Source organism: Prionailurus bengalensis, chromosome A2 (assembly GCF_016509475.1).
Source record: "Prionailurus bengalensis isolate Pbe53 chromosome A2, Fcat_Pben_1.1_paternal_pri, whole genome shotgun sequence".
In the NCBI taxonomy this organism is placed as follows: Eukaryota; Metazoa; Chordata; class Mammalia; order Carnivora; family Felidae; genus Prionailurus; species Prionailurus bengalensis.
The window spans coordinates 80370230-80388487 of NC_057348.1; the positions used below are offsets into that span (position 1 = coordinate 80370230).

The 18258-nt window shown below is 39.4% G+C and overlaps 1 protein-coding gene across 3 annotated transcripts in view; it reads left to right on the forward strand.

Annotated features, from left to right (window-relative positions):
• RELN (reelin) overlaps positions 1-18258 on the forward strand; it is a 533601-nt gene that overhangs the window by 460991 nt on the left and 54352 nt on the right. For all 3 annotated transcript variants that reach the window (XM_043588658.1, XM_043588659.1, XM_043588660.1), the window contains exons 42-46: positions 646-866; positions 3239-3386; positions 5652-5910; positions 6770-7019; positions 11017-11185. In XM_043588658.1, the coding sequence (XP_043444593.1) occupies positions 646-866; positions 3239-3386; positions 5652-5910; positions 6770-7019; positions 11017-11185 (1047 nt within the window). The remainder of the gene's footprint in view (positions 1-645; positions 867-3238; positions 3387-5651; positions 5911-6769; positions 7020-11016; positions 11186-18258) is intronic.

The following is an 18258-nucleotide window of genomic DNA, read 5'->3' on the forward strand; positions in this document are numbered from 1 at the left end:
ACTTCAGAAACATTATGCTATAAGAACAAAGCCAGACACTAGAGGTCATATATTTTATGATTTCATTTATGTAAGATATCTAGTATAGGTAAATCCATATGGAGAAAAAGGAGATTAATGGTTGTCAGGAGCTGGGAGTAGGGTGGTATGGACAGTGACTACCGAATAGGCATAGGGTTTCCTTTTGGGGTGATGAAAATGTCTTGCAACTCCATAGAGGTGGTGGTTAGCTCACGCTGTGCATGTGCTGTCACCAGGTTATATGCTTAAAATGGCTAATGGTTACTTTTATATTATGTGAATTTTACCTCAGTTTACTAAAAAAAAATTAGTTATGCAGAGTGTAGACAGATAGGGTGGAGACAGCTTCACCAAAGAAGTCAATATTGAAAAAGGTGGAAGGTCAGTTGGAATTCGACCCAGTGATAGGATTGGGAAGGGCTTACAGGAAATAGGAACATAATTGGCAAAATCCTGGAGATTGAGGAATAGAGTTTGTGTTCTTGAAATGTCAACTCGTTTTTTCTACTTCTTGATTGTGGTGCAGAGGTGGTAACTGCCCACTGCTCATTGATCAGATGTACTTACTTTGAAAGCGTATTGTTCTGTTCATTCCATTTTAAAAGACTTGTACCTCTTTTCCAGATCTGTGCGTTTCAGATGGTACCAAGGATTTTACCCTGCTGGCTCTCAGCCCGTGACATGGGCCATTGACAATGTCTATATTGGTCCCCAATGTGAAGAGATGTGTAACGGACATGGGAGTTGTATCAATGGAACCAAGTGTATATGTGATCCCGGCTACTCAGGTCCAACTTGTAAAATAAGCACCAAAAATCCTGATTTTCTCAAAGATGATTTTGAAGGTAATCACTTAAAATAAGTTCTATGTAGCTTTGGAAAAGAACTTACATATTAAATGCAGGTAATTAAAAGAAATGATCATTGAGGCACCTGGGTGGCTCAGTGGGTTAAGCATCCAACTCTTGATCTCAGCTCAGGTCTTGATCTCATGGTTGTGAGTTCAAGCCCTGCATTGGGCCCCACACTGGGCATGAAGCCAACTTAAAAACAAAAAAAGTAATCATTAAGTTCCACTTTAATATTTCATTATTTATCTTTACAATTGAGACCACCCATGCCTTCAGTTAGTTCTGAATTGTATAAGGTTCTTTTTTTGAAACAATGTTCAGTGAAAATGAACAAGACCATGATTGAGAAAACTAAAGCTATTTTCACCACTTTTTCTATCACGTGTAATTTATGATTAATGATAATTTTAGAAAATGTTTCCCCACTGGATGTTATATGTAAGCGATGAACCATGAGAATCTACCCCAAAAACCAAGAGCACAATTTACACACCGTATGTTAGCCAATTTGACCATAAATTATATATTTAAAAAAAAAAAGAAAAAGAAAGAAAAAATGTCTCTAGAGGGTTAATCTTGGGTAGAGGGAACAAGTTTCCAGAAATGTAAATTCCTGTCATTGTTTGTCATCAACTCAACAAGCAGCCTCTCATTGCTTTCTGTACCTTGGTTTTATACCTAGAATCTAATGTCATTATGTATGATGGTAATGTTATAACGTAGAAAAAAAGGATATAACATGATGATAATGTTATACTCATATAACGATTGAAATTATTCACAATTAATTATATCCATGGGAGATATACTCTGATAAAACAATGGAAAAATATTCTAAGAGAACGTCTTGAACTAATGTCATGGTTATGTGTTTTAGAGTAGTGAGATTAAAAGCTTTTTTTTTCTTTTCCCCAAGTTGCTTATAAAATTGTTATAATTATGGTTTTAAAGTACATTTTAATATTAGGTATATTAGGTATATCAATACGATGAAGTATGATGCAGCCATAAAAAGGAATGAAACACTGATGGATGCTACAACATGGATGAACCTTGAAAACATTATGCCAAGTGAAAGAAGTCAGACACAAAAGGCCACAAATCATATGACTTCATTAATGTGAAACCTCCAGGATAGTCAAATCCATAGAGACAAAAGGCAGATTAGTGATTGGCAAGGGCTGGATGAAGGGGAGGTGGGGAATGACTGCTTAATGGGTATAAGGTTTTCTTTATGGGCAATGAAAAAGTTCTGGAGCTAGGTGGTGGTGATGGTTGCACAATGTGAATGTGAATGTACTAAATGCCATGGAGTTGTTTGCTTTTAAAATGTTGGAGGGAAGCCTGGGTGTCTCAGTGGGTTAAGTATCCAACTTCAAGCTCAGGTCATGATCTCATGATTTGTGGGTTTGAGCCCCGCATCAGTCTCTGTGCTGACAGCTCAGAGCCTGGAGCCTGCTTAGGATTCTGTGTCTCCCTTTCTCTCTGCCCCTCCCCCACTTATGCTCGCTCTCTCTCTCTCTCTCTCTCTCTCTCTCAAAAATAAATAAACATTAAAATTAATAAGGGGGCCTGGGTGGCTCAGTCAGTTAAGGTCATGATCTCATGGTCTGTGAGTTCGAGCCCTGCATTGGTCTCTGTGCTGACAGCTCAGAGCCTGGAGCCTATTTCAGATTCTGTGTCTCTGTCTCTCTGTCTCTCTGTCTCTCTCTGTCTCTCTCTGCCCCTCCCCACTCATGCTTTGTCTCTCTCTCTCTCTCTCTCTCTCTCTCAAAAAAACATTAAAAATTTTTAAATAATAATAAAATATTGGAAGAGATAAATTTTGTGTTGTGTGCATTTTACCACAATCAAAAAATTCTCTAGATCTAAGGTAAGTATCCAAAGAGATTTATAAGGACAGTATTTAGAAAATATTAAATTACTCTGTAATGTCTCCCATTAAAACTGTTTTTTAAAAATATTTTATAACACCTGCCTGATACTGTCCTCAGAGTAGCAAAGATACAATCAAAAAGCCAGTGGAAAAGCTACATTATGCTCTTACTTTTGGCCAGAATCACTCTCTGACCAGCCAGTGTCATTTTCTGCAGCATAGAAGAGCAGAAAGGAAGGACCCATCTGGCTAGACCATAGATACTCAGAAAAAGCCTTCTTCCCCCTTCTATCATGTGGACCCTTAAATTATCCAGCTAAGTTTAAACAATTCACACAAGCTAAACTGTTGAAGAGACCTCTTATCCCAAAATCTATGACTTCGATATTTATGACTTTTCAAAACTACATAAGGCCCTTGTCCTTTAAAAAAGAATATGCCTATATTTGCGGTCATAGGTAAATCACATTTACTGCTTTTTTTTTTTCAGGTCAGCTAGAATCTGATAGATTCTTATTAATGAGTGGTGGAAAGCCATCTCGGAAGTGTGGAATCCTTTCCAGTGGAAACAACCTCTTTTTCAATGAAGATGGCTTGCGCATGTTGACAACACGAGATCTGGATTTATCACATGCTAGGTAAACATTTTGGGATGCTGTTGAGAAACCACATTGTGATAGACAGTAACAGAACATAAGTACATCAGAAAAAAGCAGACATGTGAAGGGCAAGGCTATCCATGGGACATGCTGAGCTGCTGTCTTATCTAAGACTCCATTAGGACATGATGTACATAATTTCTATTCTAAAACAGAGAGCTTTGCAAAATAAACTAGATCAGAAATGAAACATAGCTAAACAGACAAAAGTTAATATCAAGACAGTGATGGTTATAAGACAGTGACTAGGAAATGACAATGTTTAACTTCCTTTCACTTCCAGAAAATAATGTTGCATCTTTTTTATCTACCTTCTAGAGAATACTTTTCATGAGCACTTGGACTACGTGGAAAATTATCTACACCATGCTTAGTAAAAGCTTAACTGAAATACCATGCATCCTCCAATTATTCACAATTGATTTTATATCCATAGCAGTTTAAGTAAAAAATATTTGAAGTGTAGCCTTATTCTTTGTAAGCCTTTCTTTCCAATGATTTGCTCCTGCTTTCTAGGTACTCATTTTCTGACTTGAGCACAGCCACTGAGAAACAAACATTTTAAACTGGCTCAGAGGATTATGTCCTGTCAAGATGTATATCCCTTGATCACTTGACGAGCCAAAAACTTAGCCAGGAAAATAAAGAAGACAACTTAACATGTGTAAAATGGAACCCTGACCTATTTTTTGCAAGTGAACAAAGAAGTCGTGTTTTTGTTTTTCAGAACATTTCAGAGAATCTTAAAATGTATCTCAACATATTTATCCTTCTCTTTCACCTAAATCTTTTATTTTATTGAATTATAAATTTGAGCATGCCTCATAAAAATACAATTCTGTGAGATAATCTTACTATTATAGAAAGCAAGATTTTATTTATCTTCATCCTATTTTAATGCATATGGTTTAATTTGATGCTTTTTATTTCAGATTTATCATTAGCAGCCAAGTTCTCTAATTTAGAAATTATTAGATCTTTCCAAAATAATTCTGACATAGATTTGTCCATAACTAAATTAATATAAACATTTCCCAATACAATAGACAATAGGCTAAAAGGCTTTTTTCTGTAAATCGTTATTGTTTTTATAGTTCTAAACGTCACTAGGCACTATGTATTTTTTTTCATTAATCCAGTGTTAAAAAGCTCCATTATTTATCTCATCTCAGTAGCATGCTGTGTGGGATTTGCATATATTGACCTCAAAATGCTCCATGTAAAATCCCAATTTTCTTGGGGTTATGAGATAAATGAGTGCCCAGTTAATGGAGATGGGGGAGGGGAGGAACCCATGAAGAATGCATGGTTTTATATATGGAACTGATAACTTTCATTATGAGCCCCAATATGCTGCCTGTGTTTGACATGCATACATAATTGGGTGTATGTGTTGGGTTACACACGAAATTTATTCTGCATTACCAGCTAGCATAGCGACCAGACCAGGCACCAGCCGCTTGCCTGCCAAAGATAACATGTGAGCTAGTTTTCCTTGGCACCCCAGCTGGTTGCTGCCACTCTGTCCACCTCCCTGCCAGTTGGAAAGGCTGCCACTGGCTGGCCGCCATGATTCTCGATGGCCAGTCTCATCCATCCTAGACCCAGCAATAGTCAGAGGCTGGCACAGCCCACTATTACCACCACCCCACACTCACTTTCCTACCCCTGGCACAAAAGATAGAAAAGAGGCCCAGGCTCAACACACCTCTTCCAAAAGATGCCTGGTCTTTCACAAAGAGGTACTACAACTGCTGAATTTAAATGTGTCTCCCCAAAACCAATAACATGAGATCTGAAAAACTGGTAAGACCTGAAAATGGATGATTTCGCCAATTGACGGCATAAACTACATTCATAGCATTCTTCCAGCTTCAGATACTAAGGACAAATTTGTCTTAAATAGATAGCAATACACACTCCCAAACTTGAAGAGGCTTTGGACCCCTCCCATCTTATAGAGTAGCAACAGGATTGGGGAATGCTCAGTTCCCTCAGACTCTCCTCTGTGGAAGGGTACAAAATATAAACTTGAGTACAGAATTGCCTTTTTTTCATTTCATTAACTCTCTTACATTAACAAGGAAAATTGGGATTTGAAATGATTGCTTTAGACACTTGTTAAATCATCATATTCTTTAAAACCGTGCACTTCCCCGTATTACCCTGTGTGCTTGTCTTATGTTAATAGTGTGCATTTCTCACTGAAGTGAAAAAATCTACAGTAACCTTTACTCATGTCAGATTCGTGCAGTTCTTCATGAGGCTGGGATGTGGTAAAGGTGTTCCTGACCCCAGGAGCCAACCCGTGCTTCTACAGTATTCACTCAATGGCGGCCTCTCATGGAGCCTCCTTCAAGAGTTCCTTTTCAGCAACTCCAGCAACGTGGGCAGGTACATTGCCCTGGAGATACCCTTGAAGGCCCGTTCCACTTCTACTCGCCTCCGCTGGTGGCAACCATCTGAAAATGGGCACTTCTACAGTCCCTGGGTTATCGACCAGGTCAGTCCACTCAGGATTAACTATTGTAATGTTTGGCACTTGAGCTGCATGTGGCCTACAAAGCATCCAGTCCGGCCCCCTCGCTCAGTAGAGGAAGCCCAGGACCAACAATTGAATGACTTGCCCAAGGGCATACAGCTGGATTAGATATGGCAGTTAGCTTCCTTTCCTTCTCTTTTCCTTCAATTGCCTGAGCCTATAAAAACCAGCAACACAACAGAAGGCCCAGGTCCTGCTCATAGAGAATTCTGCCATATGGGTAGAGGGACTTTATCAAGTGTGATGCAAGGTTATAATTCTCTGAAAAGGAAAATGTGCAAATTAGCACTGGTACCACATGCAGTAGTTTACAAATCCTCGTTCCTAGCCTTTGAAGAAGAAATAAGTAAATATTCCTAACAGCCTCATGGACACTTCTAAATGATCTTCATACATAATAAAATGCATATCAAATAGATCTCAAAGAACCTGTTAACAAATGATAGAATCCATGCAAAAAATTGGAACTGAAATGCTTTAGGATACAACTGTCCTTAAATAGAAATTTCACATGGAAAATAATCACATGTAAGCCAACTTTTGCTTTCCCAGCTTGGGTGCATGTAGTTTCCAAAGGCACAATTTGGCCCATGAAGGCTGTGAATGGTTTTGTCAATACTTCAATTTGTTTTCTGTAGCTTCTTGCCAGATGGGCAAGCAGACCACATAAACAAAAGCATTCTGAAAGGCCCCAAACAGTATGCTTGCTGTATGATGCCAGTTTTGAGCAATCTGACAGATAAAAACAAACAAAAAGACTGAACTCTTCTCGTCTCTTGAAACCATATTAAAAATTTGTTTTCTTGAAAATACATTTCAGATTCTTATTGGAGGAAATATTTCTGGTAATACAGTCTTGGAGGATGATTTCACAACCCTGGATAGTAGGAAATGGCTGCTTCACCCAGGAGGCACCAAGATGCCTGTGTGTGGCTCTACCGGAGATGCCCTAGTCTTCATTGAAAAGGCCAGCACCCGCTATGTGGTCACCACAGACATTGCTGTGAATGAGGATTCATTCCTGCAGATAGATTTCGCTGCCTCCTGCTCAGTCACAGACTCCTGTTACGGTAAAAATTCCATTTCCGGGTAGAGGAACATTACCCCATTTCCAGGTAGAGAGAGAGAGAGAGAGAGAGAGAGAGAGAGAGAGAGAGAGAGAGAGAGAGATAATAACCCCTAATTTATCTCTTGTTGGAAACTCCAGGATTTTCTCGTACGATCAGATTTGCAGAATTAGAACTCTCATCACATAGAGAATGCCAGAATAAGCCATAGGATTTACACATAAATTTGCATTTGCATAGGTTTTAATTCATAGGGCTTTAGATTAGTCTGGTTACTGTCTTCTTTCCAACTCCCCAGGAATCATGACATTTTGTTGTTCCCATTTTGCCTTATACTTTTCGCCATTCTAGGTCATAGCATATTCTAGGCCACCCTCATTGTGACCAGTTTGCATCCTCAAGGTTGTATACACACACACTCCTACTCACACATGACTTGCACACACACACACACGCACGCACGCACACACCTATCCTAGGAGATATAAAAACTGACATCATTGCATACTTGGAGCCTTCACTGGAATGCAAACCTGTTGGGATTCTGGTAGTCTTCCAGCCTTTTACCACCCCTTATCATTCTGCCTCCAAGAGATACAAACTAGAATGTTCACAAGGACCTTGTTCTGTTTTAGATTCTGGGGGGCCAACATCTGACAAATTTGGTTACTTCCAAGGTCTTACAAAATCCAGATTTTTCATATTTCTGCTAGTTTGAACTTAGTGGACATATCTTAAGGGGACTACCAGAAGTGCAGCTTCTACCTCAGGATCGATTAGTCAGCACTAACCTAGTCAGCAGGGGTGGAACTTGGAAAAGTATATGGTACCCATCTGTCTTCAATAGGTCTAGTTGAGGGGATACTTCCAAAAGTTAGAGTGCAATAAATGACAAAGTCAAGTGATCTGTGGATTGGTGCTGATGCCAAATGTGATGAGAGCTCAAACGAGAGTGAGATGACCAATGGATGGCCAATCCAAGGAGTTTGGGAAGATTTCACCAAGAAGCTGTCTCAAGTGGGCATTAATGGTTGCAGTGGATTTGAAGAGTGAATAGAGAAGAAAGGACACCCCAAGCTAGGCTGGCAGCATAAGCAAAGAGACAGAGGTGGGGGTCCTCCCAGTCCATGCCAAAAGCCATGAGCAGACCTGCCTGAACAGGCAATATTTGCATCTAGTGGAGGAGAGGAAAGTGCTGATTTTGAAAATGGAAAAGGGTGGTAAGGTTCTAGATGCCTACTCCCTCAGTAGCATAAGAAATGGATGGGAACCCAAGGAGGTAAGCTATGACACAATAGGCCTGCACTAGCACCAGGACTGACACTCTACCCTCCTGTGTACTTTCTACTATAGGCTGGCACAGCCTCTTGAGAAAGGTTGAACTGAATGACAAAATCAAAGAGGAAAGCAGAGATGGATAAGCAGAGTTGCCAACTAAGAAGAGCCTTACAAGGCACATACAAGAATTTATAGGGGCACCTGGGTGGCTCAGTTGGTTGGGCATCCGACTTTGGCTCAGGTCATGATCTCACCATTCGTGGGTTCAAGCCCCGCGTCGGGCTCTGTGCTGACAGCTCAGAGCCTGGAACCTGCTTCCGATTCTGTGTCTCCCTCTCTCTCTCTCTCTGCCCCTCCCCACTCATGCTCTCTCTCAAAAATAAACATTAAAAAAAGATTTGAAAAATGTTTTAAAAAGTTTAAAAAAAAGAATTTGTACCTGACAAGGACATGAATAAAAGGACTCAAGTGCAGAGAAGCGTCATGGTGTGTTTCTGGGAGATGAGCCCAAAAGCTGATGAAGGTGGGTAGGCAAGAATCCCAATAAGGAAGCCTCAGTGGTAATCTCCAGAGGAGGTGGCATGAAGAGAAATAGGATGGATAATATTGATGTGAGACAATGCAAACAAAACGGAAAGAAGCAGAAAATCTCACAACCAGCTGACAGTTTGAACACAGAGGGTAAAGAAGAGAGAAGAGTAAAATTTCCAAAATAATTTATAAATTTTGAACCCAGAAAACAAGTGCAAAAGCATTGCCATTGATAGAATTTAGTAGTTAAGAGGGGCACCTGAATAGCTTATTCAGTTAAGTGTCTGACTCTTAATTTTGTGTCAGGTCATGATCTCAGAGTTCATGGGATCAAGCCCTGCATCAGGCTCTGCACTAACAGTGCAGAGCCTGCTTGGGATTCTCTCTCTCTCTCTCTCTCTCTCTCTCTCTCTATCTGCCCTTCCCCTGCTTGTGCAATCTCTCTCTCTCTCTCTCTCTCTCTCTCTCTCTCTCTCTCAAAATAAATAAATAAACATTTAAAAGAAAAGAATTTAGTAGTGAAGAAAAGATGTTTATTTATTAGGGAAAATGGTGAGTTTTTCTTTAGTTGGGGTAGAAGTCGTTTTTATTTATTTTTTTGTTTGTTTCAAGTTACTTACATTCTAGTTAGTTAACATATAGTGTAATGTTGGTAGTAGAATTTAAGGATTCATCACATATAACACCCGGTGCTCATCACAACAAGTCCTAGAAGTAATTTTTAGTGGAGATCCCCTGAGTGAAGAGGACTTACAATATGGAAAGCAGGAACTTTTTCTATACTGTGCACCCACAATAGGCCAGCATCCGGTGCAATGCCAGGCTGAGCAAACATTTATTGAATTAATGAAATTGCTTGGAGACATAAAATTGGCAAATCTGGGCACACAGGTCATAGTTGAAGCCCAAGGAGTATACACATAAAACAGAAGACCAGAAAGGAGTCTGGAAGAATGCCCACAGCTGGGCTAGTTAGCACAGGAGTCACAGGAAAGTAAGAGAGGAGATTCAGAATAATGTCCTCCAAAAGAAAAGAAAGTTTCAAGAATTGGGGAATAATCAATAACATCCAATGCTGTAGGAAGAACAAGAATAATGAAGACTGAGATGAACCACTGTGTTTAACTAGAAAAGGTTGCTAGGAACCTCCCTGAAGTGAGTGGTCCCACACTGGCTGTGCATGACAATCACCTGGGGAGCTTTAAATCTCCTGATACCTTGGCTGTGCCCCAGAAAAGTGAAATCACAATCCCTGGGGGTGGGACCCTGGCATTAGTGGTTTCTAACGGTACCCAGGTGATTTCAGTGTGCAGCCAAGATTGAGAATCACGGCCTTAGAGGAAGCAATTTCAATAGGGAGGTTGGGCCTGAAGCAGTTTCTAAAGACTTAAAGAGAAATACAAAACATAGAACATAAGTTGAATTTTTCAGAAGAAGAAAAAGAAAAGTATCTTTTCATAGACCCACAGCCTGACTGCCTTCTTTGGCACAAATTACATGTCCTTCAGGTCCCTCCTGATACTTCTCTTATTTCCCAGTATATTCCACAACACAGCAGAGCAAGATAAGAGCAAAAGAGATTTTGCAACTTGTAAGAAGTTTCACCTGTATCAGGAGCAAAACTGGCATTATTGGTCAGGATCCCTATTGAATGGTCAAATTTAGGGAAAGTTGCTTAGTTTTTTAAAACTTTTTAAAAAGTAATCATTAAAATATATGGTTACTATGTTTGTATTTGTATGTTAACTATTAAATAGATACCATAGAGTTACAGTACCTCAAATTATATATAGTTTGTATAATTTTATAATATATTGTAACTATTAGATTAAGCAATAAATATATATATATAACTATCATTACTGTTGCTTTAACTACATATAAACAATGGTTTTGTTATGCTTGTTCTGAAAGTTTCTCACTATAAGGAGTGATTTAGGAAAATTTATGTTTCACTTGATCATACCCCCTTAAAAGAAAATTTATTTTAATCTGGAAAGTGAAAAATAATAACTAATATTGCATGGAAGGAAAAATCAAACCGGGAAACATTTCAAAATAGGAAACATAAGTATGGAGGAAAAATCAAATTGACATCTGAGTGAAATTAAAACATAAGAAGATATAAGTATTTACCGTTCCTGGGTCTACATACATGTATTTCTATTCAGAATGGTGTTTCCTGTTTCAGCTATTGAATTGGAATACTCAGTAGACCTTGGATTATCATGGCACCCATTGGTAAGGGATTGTCTACCTACCAATGTTGAATGCAGTCGCTATCACCTGCAGCGGATCCTGGTATCAGACACTTTCAACAAATGGACCAGAATCACTCTGCCTCTCCCTCCCTATACCAGGTATGGATGCTTCTGCATGTAGTGAACCCAAATCTGATATAATTTGGCATATCAGCTTTTAGGACAACAAGTTTCAATGAGATACATGCAATTTTGCTATTGATTGATGGTATTGCCAGCCATGAATGAACAAGGTGATCTTAGGAAGCAAAATAAGGGCACCTGGCTGGTTCAGTCAGTAGAGCGTGTGACTCTTGATCTCAGGGTTGCGAGTTTGAGCTCCACACAAAGCACGGAGTCTACTTTTAAAAATAAGCAAAATAGGGGGCACCTGGCTGGCTCAGTCAGTGAAGCATGCAACTCTTGATCTTGGGGTCTTGTGTTCAAACCCCATGCTGGGTGTAGAGCTTACTTTAAAAAAAGGAGGAATAAAAAAAAATAAGCAAAATAGAAGCCAGTTTTTGTGGTGACATTGTTCTGGTTTTTTTTTCCCAAAAGCCAGGCCTATACTGACTTTTATTTCTAACATTTTTAAAGAATGGCATATTCAAGAAAACAGTATATGGATCAGTGAGAGTCTCCGACTTGATTCACTTAAATTTAAAACAGGCACATTGCATACAGAATAGGTTTAAATGGAGTCTGTTGTTAGACTACCGTAGGTATAGCAGTGAGTGGTGTCATATCAATAGACAGAGCAAATAAGTGTGTATTAAAATTATTGTCTGCTTTTGAAATTTTATTTTAAACAGTATCTCGAGAATTACCACCTGGAGCATTCTTTTATATGAAAAACAATTATGAATGTGTCATTCATTGAGTCCATAAGAAATGGTGGTGGCTTAATAAAATTGCCTGGAAAGTGCTTTATTTGAGTTATACAGAGAATTCACCTTGCCTACTGGATGGTGTTCCCTGACCTTCTCTCTTTTCACTATCCAAGGAGGTGATAATCATAGGAAAGCTTTAAAATCTTGATGGGAAATTCTGTTCCCTCCCCCCCCCACCCCCCAAAAAATGGTAATCAGTTGTTGCCGTTAAGACAGAAGCAAAGCAACCAGTGCAATTATGTGGAACGGGAGTTACAGTTTGGGCTCATTATTGGTCCCTCGCTTCCCCACAAATGAAGAATGAATAAATCTTCCTAGCAAATGATCATAAAATTCAACTATTCATCTAGGACATAACTTTTCTTGGGATTATCATAAATGAGATGGTTTCAGTTACTAACAGCCTAAGGCCCCTCTACAATTGCTGGCTCAGAGCTACGAGACTATATTAACTGTCAGTAGAGTTGCCAAGTTTAAATGAGATACGTGAGATTTTGTTGCTCGTTAAAGGTATTGCCATGCATGAATTATTAAGGTGATCTTAATAAGTAAAATAGAAAAAAAACTCCATTAAGGCAACAGTCTTTTAAGGCTTTATGAATTCTGTGAATTATTACCCAGCTACTTGGTAGCATTTTGCAAATAAAAGACATTCTAAGATTTACTCCAGCTAGTGATTATACCCTTGACTTTTCTACTCAAGAAAGGTAATTATTCCTCCTCTTTTAATATATCTTTTAATTGTCTTTTGCACCTACCCATAAGAATTTGGCCCTTTCAAATGATAAGTTGAGAAATCTGATGAGCATCCCTTTCCTCTTGTTACCGTATTGAAAATATGCACTGCTTATTGTACTACCCTCAAAGCCCCTGTTATACAGTGGTCTTAAAGGTGGTCCTGCCTTGTAATAAGGTCTTGTAGATAATTCAGAAAGAAATGCACATGGATGGAGCCCAAGCCAGACCTACTTCTTATTGTGCTCTGCCCTATGCCAGAGATGAGGAGAACAGTGTGCCAGACTCAGAACACTTTGTCTCGAACACAACTTAGCATAGCTATACTCTATCTGCTCTTATATCCAGCTACTTTTTAAATGTGGTACTTCCTTGTCTTGAGTTCCACTTACTGCCTCCACATTTGCAAAGTATTGTGACACCTATGTTTACTTTGCTCCCTAGAATTGAGAATTTCAGCTCGTAGCTCTTCGCTATAAACAAACATGATGCTGATGACTTAAAGCCATCTGCTCAATAGGGGGGAGGAGTGACAATGTGCCGGTGGTAGATTTGTCCACCTGTTCGCTTATCATAGGACCACAAGGCTAGGGTTCCAGTATTGTTGGCACAGTGGTAGTTAAGAGTCACCTGAGGTTGGTTATCCACAAATTGACATAAAATCATTACCCAAACTAAAATGGCCGGTAGTTACCAGTATCAATTATTCATTCACTTATTCATTAAACAAATATTTTTTGAAGTGTTTAATTGGATGCTAGGTCTGTGTGAGGGGGATGAACTTACCCCTGCCTCAACAAATTTTCAGTCCAGTGGGAAAAAGAACTATTAACCAGAAACCAGCAGTAATCACAGAAGTAAATAAAAAATTCAACTGTGGTAACTGATGGAGGACAGTTGCATGATGCTGAGAGATGATATGTCCTAAGGAGATTTGCCTTTATCAGGAGAGTCAAGGACCACTTTCTGGAGGAAAGCATAATTGAAGTCATAGATAAAGGATGGATAGGAATTGACTAGGGGAGCAGTAGGGGGAGGTGTTCCAGGCAAGGAAAACAGCCTGTGATAGGAAGTAGCAGGCATATGTGAGACACTGAAAGAATGTATCAGATCTAAAGAGAGAGCGGAGTGAGATGGAGTGAGACCATGAAGAGCATTGGAGGTCTTACTGAAGATCTGGGGATGGTTACATAGGTGCTTAAAAGCCTGCTGAAGTTCCCCAGGAATAGGGGGACATGCTCAGATTTGCATCAGAAAAGCATATTCTAACTGGAAAACAAATTGGGGAGGATACAAGTAGCTGTAAGGAGACTCTTCTAGAGGCAGTAAGTGCTGGAAGCTTGGAGTAAGGTGCAGGAGACATGAAGACAAGTGGAGAAATTCAAGAGAAATAGAAGTGATAAAATTAAGTTTAATGATGAAATGGACGTGAGAAGGTGAGGGGAGGGGCAATGTTGAAGATGACTGTGGTTTCTGAGTTGAACTGAATGGATGCTGCTACATTTCACTGGGAAGGGGGCCCTGAGAGTAAACACAAGAGACATTACACTCTGCTCCAGATATTTCTATGCTAAAACCTAAATAAGCTGCTATAGATCGAATCATAGTTTCTATTACTCCCATATACACTGCTTAAGTTAGATCTTACTGGAGAGAAATAAATGAGTGGAAAGCATTGTGTTTTAGTGGAGAGTTCCCGCTTTTCAGCCCTGTGAGCTTTTAAGGTAGTCATTCCATGTCCCAGAGTTGCAGGGTCTTCATGTGAAAAATGAGACTTTTTGCTGTATAAAAATCTAATAAATGGGGCTGCCAGGGTGGCTCAGTGGTTACACATTCTGATTCTTGATTTCGACTCAGGTCATGGTTTGTGAAATCGAGCCCCATGTCAGGCTCTGCACTGACAGCACAGAGCCTGCTTGGGGTGCTCTCTGTCCCTCTCTCTCTGCCCCTTCCTTGCTCTCACACTCTCTCAAAATAAATAAACTTTTAAGAAATCTAATCAATGTGCATGGATGAGTTTGGGACATTGTAAGTATTTATAAAATGTAAATCATTTTTACATCTATGAGTTAACAACATAATCATACTTGTTAAGCATAGCACAAGTTTATTATCAGACTTTACCTTCAGTCAGACTAAGAAGTCTTCCTAAGCTCACTTAACAAGAGCAAACCCATGGTAATGGTAGGACACTGTCTTAAGTTCCTGCCCTGGAGGGGGTTACCATCTCATTGGAGAAAAATAGACAACTTAAAAATAAAACATGCTGTATATAATTGAGAGCTTCAATGAGAAATGGGCTAGAAATCGGAGACAATGTTGAATGTGGGAGTTAGAGAGGGTTTCATGGAAGAGATGGGTCGTGGCCTAAAGGATGGCTAGGAATTAGGTGGGTAAGGAGAAGGACATTTCTAAATTAGGGAAACAATGTGAACAGGGCTCATGAGCCCGGCAAGAGCCCAGGAGTTGCTGGTGAAGGCAGCGGGCTCATATCTGGATGTTCTGGAAAGTTGTTTGTTAGTGGAGTTGGCTTAACTATCACAGGCACTGAAGAAAGGTAGAGGGGTTTAGACTTGTCGGAAAAATGAACTATGGTGGATTTCGAGCTGAGAATATTCTTCCAAGAAAAAAACAATTGGGAGAACAGAGAGGCAAGTAAGAGAAAGTGGTGAAGGCATTGTGATAATGACTTCCATGAAGTCACAAGGGTCTGGGCTACAGCTAACAAGCAGGGGATGGGACGGATATTACAGGACATTTCAAAGAAAGAATTGATAAAACTCACTAGATTTTTCTCCCTTGCACCCATCCAGAGACGACTGTAAAGTTTGAAGCCCTTGAGAGTGGTGAGAAGTGGGGAGGAAGCAAAAGTTGATCCCAGGAGGGACAATGTGGCAAATTCAACCCAATGATGCTGAATTAAATGTGGGGACTAGAAATACAAATGGAAACATCCATTTGACAGAAATATGAAGTTCAGAGCCCAGGGAAAGATAATAAACTTTGGAGGCATGAGCATAGAGGTGATAGGCAAAGCTGTAAAACTGGAGCAGTTCAACTTGGGAGAGCATTCAAAAGGAAAAGAAAGGATCCTTAAATTCAGTAGCAGATTGAGTGGAAATAGTTCTTAAAGGGACCGTGAGGATATACTCAGGGGAGTTTAAGAAGAATCAGAAGAGCATGGTATCCAAGAGCAAGTAAGAATAGAATATCAAGTAGGAAGAGGTGGCCATCAGTGACACACGCTATAGAGTAATGAAAAAAAAGTTTCACAATAAATTTGCTAGATTTTTCCATAAGGAGATAGTCAGTGACCTTCAAAAGAAAAGTTTCAGTAAGATACTGGAAATAAATAAAGCTTGTCTGGCCCCAGAGCCCATGGGCTTAACCAGTATATTAGTTCTACATTTAAAAAAAAATTTTTTTTAATGTTTATTTATTCGTGAGAGAGAGACACACACAGAGCGTGAGTAGGGGAGGGGCAGAGAGAGAGGGCGACACAGAATCCAAAGCAGGCTCCAGGCTCTGAGCTGTCGGCACAGAGCCTGATGCGGGGCTCAAACCCACAGACTGTGGATCATGACCTGAGCCAAGTCGGCGCTTAACCGACTGAGCCAGCCAGGCGCCCCTATTAGTTCTACATTTTTATTGCTTGCCTAAGAGATACAGTCCTCGAAGACATAGGAAGAGAGAATGCAGGAGTTCTTGAGAGAGGCTGAAAAGGAGAAGAAGATACCAAAATCAATTTCATAGCCCCTAATTTGAATCTGCCTCCTCCTGTTTACTAACCCCAGATCTAAAAATAACAGGTGGCTCAAGTAGCACGGGTTCTTGAAATGTCACCTGAGAAGGAGGGTAGGTCAACAGAAGGGCAGGTAACTCAAATCCACTGAGAAAAGAGCAGGGGGTGGGTGCTGCCACTGGAAGGCTCAGGTGTGACTTGGCTATTTTAAGTCACAGTTTGAAGATGATCCATTCCCTCCTACCAGCCCTAATGACCTAGCAATACCACTGTCTTTAAAGATTAACTGCAACACTTTGGAAGCTAGATGGGTTTAGCCACAGCATGGACACTACTTAATGTTCGTGGGAAGTTTACAGGAAAAGTGATAAGCACGAGAAAGGGCAAAAAGATTGTGGAAGGATTGGGATAATGGAATGGGGTTAGAGGAATCTCTACCTGTTTGCAGGTAAACAGACGTAGGGAGGGAGGATATTTTCAATGATAATCCCAACTATAACATCAGAGAAAAGATATTTTGCTAAGAAAACCAAATAACTAAAGATAGTATTTTGGGGGTTTGTCTTGGAGAAATATTCAAGGGAATTACAAGTCCATTTTTTTAAAGGAGGGATTTTTTTTTTTTTAACTTGCCTTGGTATTATTTATCTCCATTGTTACTTCCAGTTTTCTAGTAAGTTCTGAAAGACTTTTTACAGACATTTGTTTTACTGAACATCATGCTAAAATTTTTCAGTCAGGTCAAGGAAACCTTAGACTTCTCTTACGTCACCATTTTCTCATGCATCATTTTGATACTTTGAACATCATTGCTGTTGCTTTACCAAATTTCTGTTGGTGTTTCAGGACAACAGAACATAAAATAATTTTTTCTGGGGCACCTGGGTGACTCAGTTGGTTGAGCGTCTGACTTCAGCTCAGGTCATGATCTCACAGTTCATGGGTTCGAGCCCTGTGTCAGCCTCTGTGCTGACAGCTCAGAGCCTGAAGCCTGCTTCAGATTCTCTGTCTCCCTCTGTCTGCCCCTTCCCTGCTTGTGCGCTCTCTCTCTCTCTCTCTCTCTCTCTCTCTCTCTCTCAAAAATAAATAAATAAATATAAAAAAATAATTTTGTTGGATGTAAACTATGGTACTATTGATTTTCACATACTGAATATGTTAATATTTGCACATTAAGACAATAAAATCTATTTCCATTTCCACTACAACAGAGAATAAAACTGTTTACAGAAATTCTACATTCCAACTAAGGTTTCTCTGTTGTCAATCTTGTTGCCAAAATTTTATTAGAGAATTTGAGACTTGGCTGTACTTCACCCATATTGCTATCTATGGATTCTTAAGATTGCTTTAACAATTAAATAGAAGTCATTCTCCTTTGAGAAGGTGTTTTAAAAATTATAGGAAATTCCTTTTATTTGAAGGATGGTCCAAAGTCTTTAATGCTGTCAGTAGGCCTACTCAGAACACTGTAGTTGTTAGTATCATTACTAATTATGATTCTCAGCGAAAATAATAAATCCTTATTTTACCAAAAAATAGGATAACCATTTTCTTTTCTTTGTAATCGTCAAATAAAAATTTTACTATGAATTTGAAGGGACCACAGATTATTTTTGGCTCACGTTTATCTATTTAAAACATAACAAAATTTAAGAAAATAGCAAACTATACTTCAATAGAGTCATCACCCAGCTTCAACTATCATTCAACTATTATTGACTTATGAGCAACGTTATTTTTCAATAGCACCACTCACTCCTGCCCCCCCCCAATTTTGAAGGAATTCCCAGACATATCATTTCAACTGTAAATATTTTAGTATG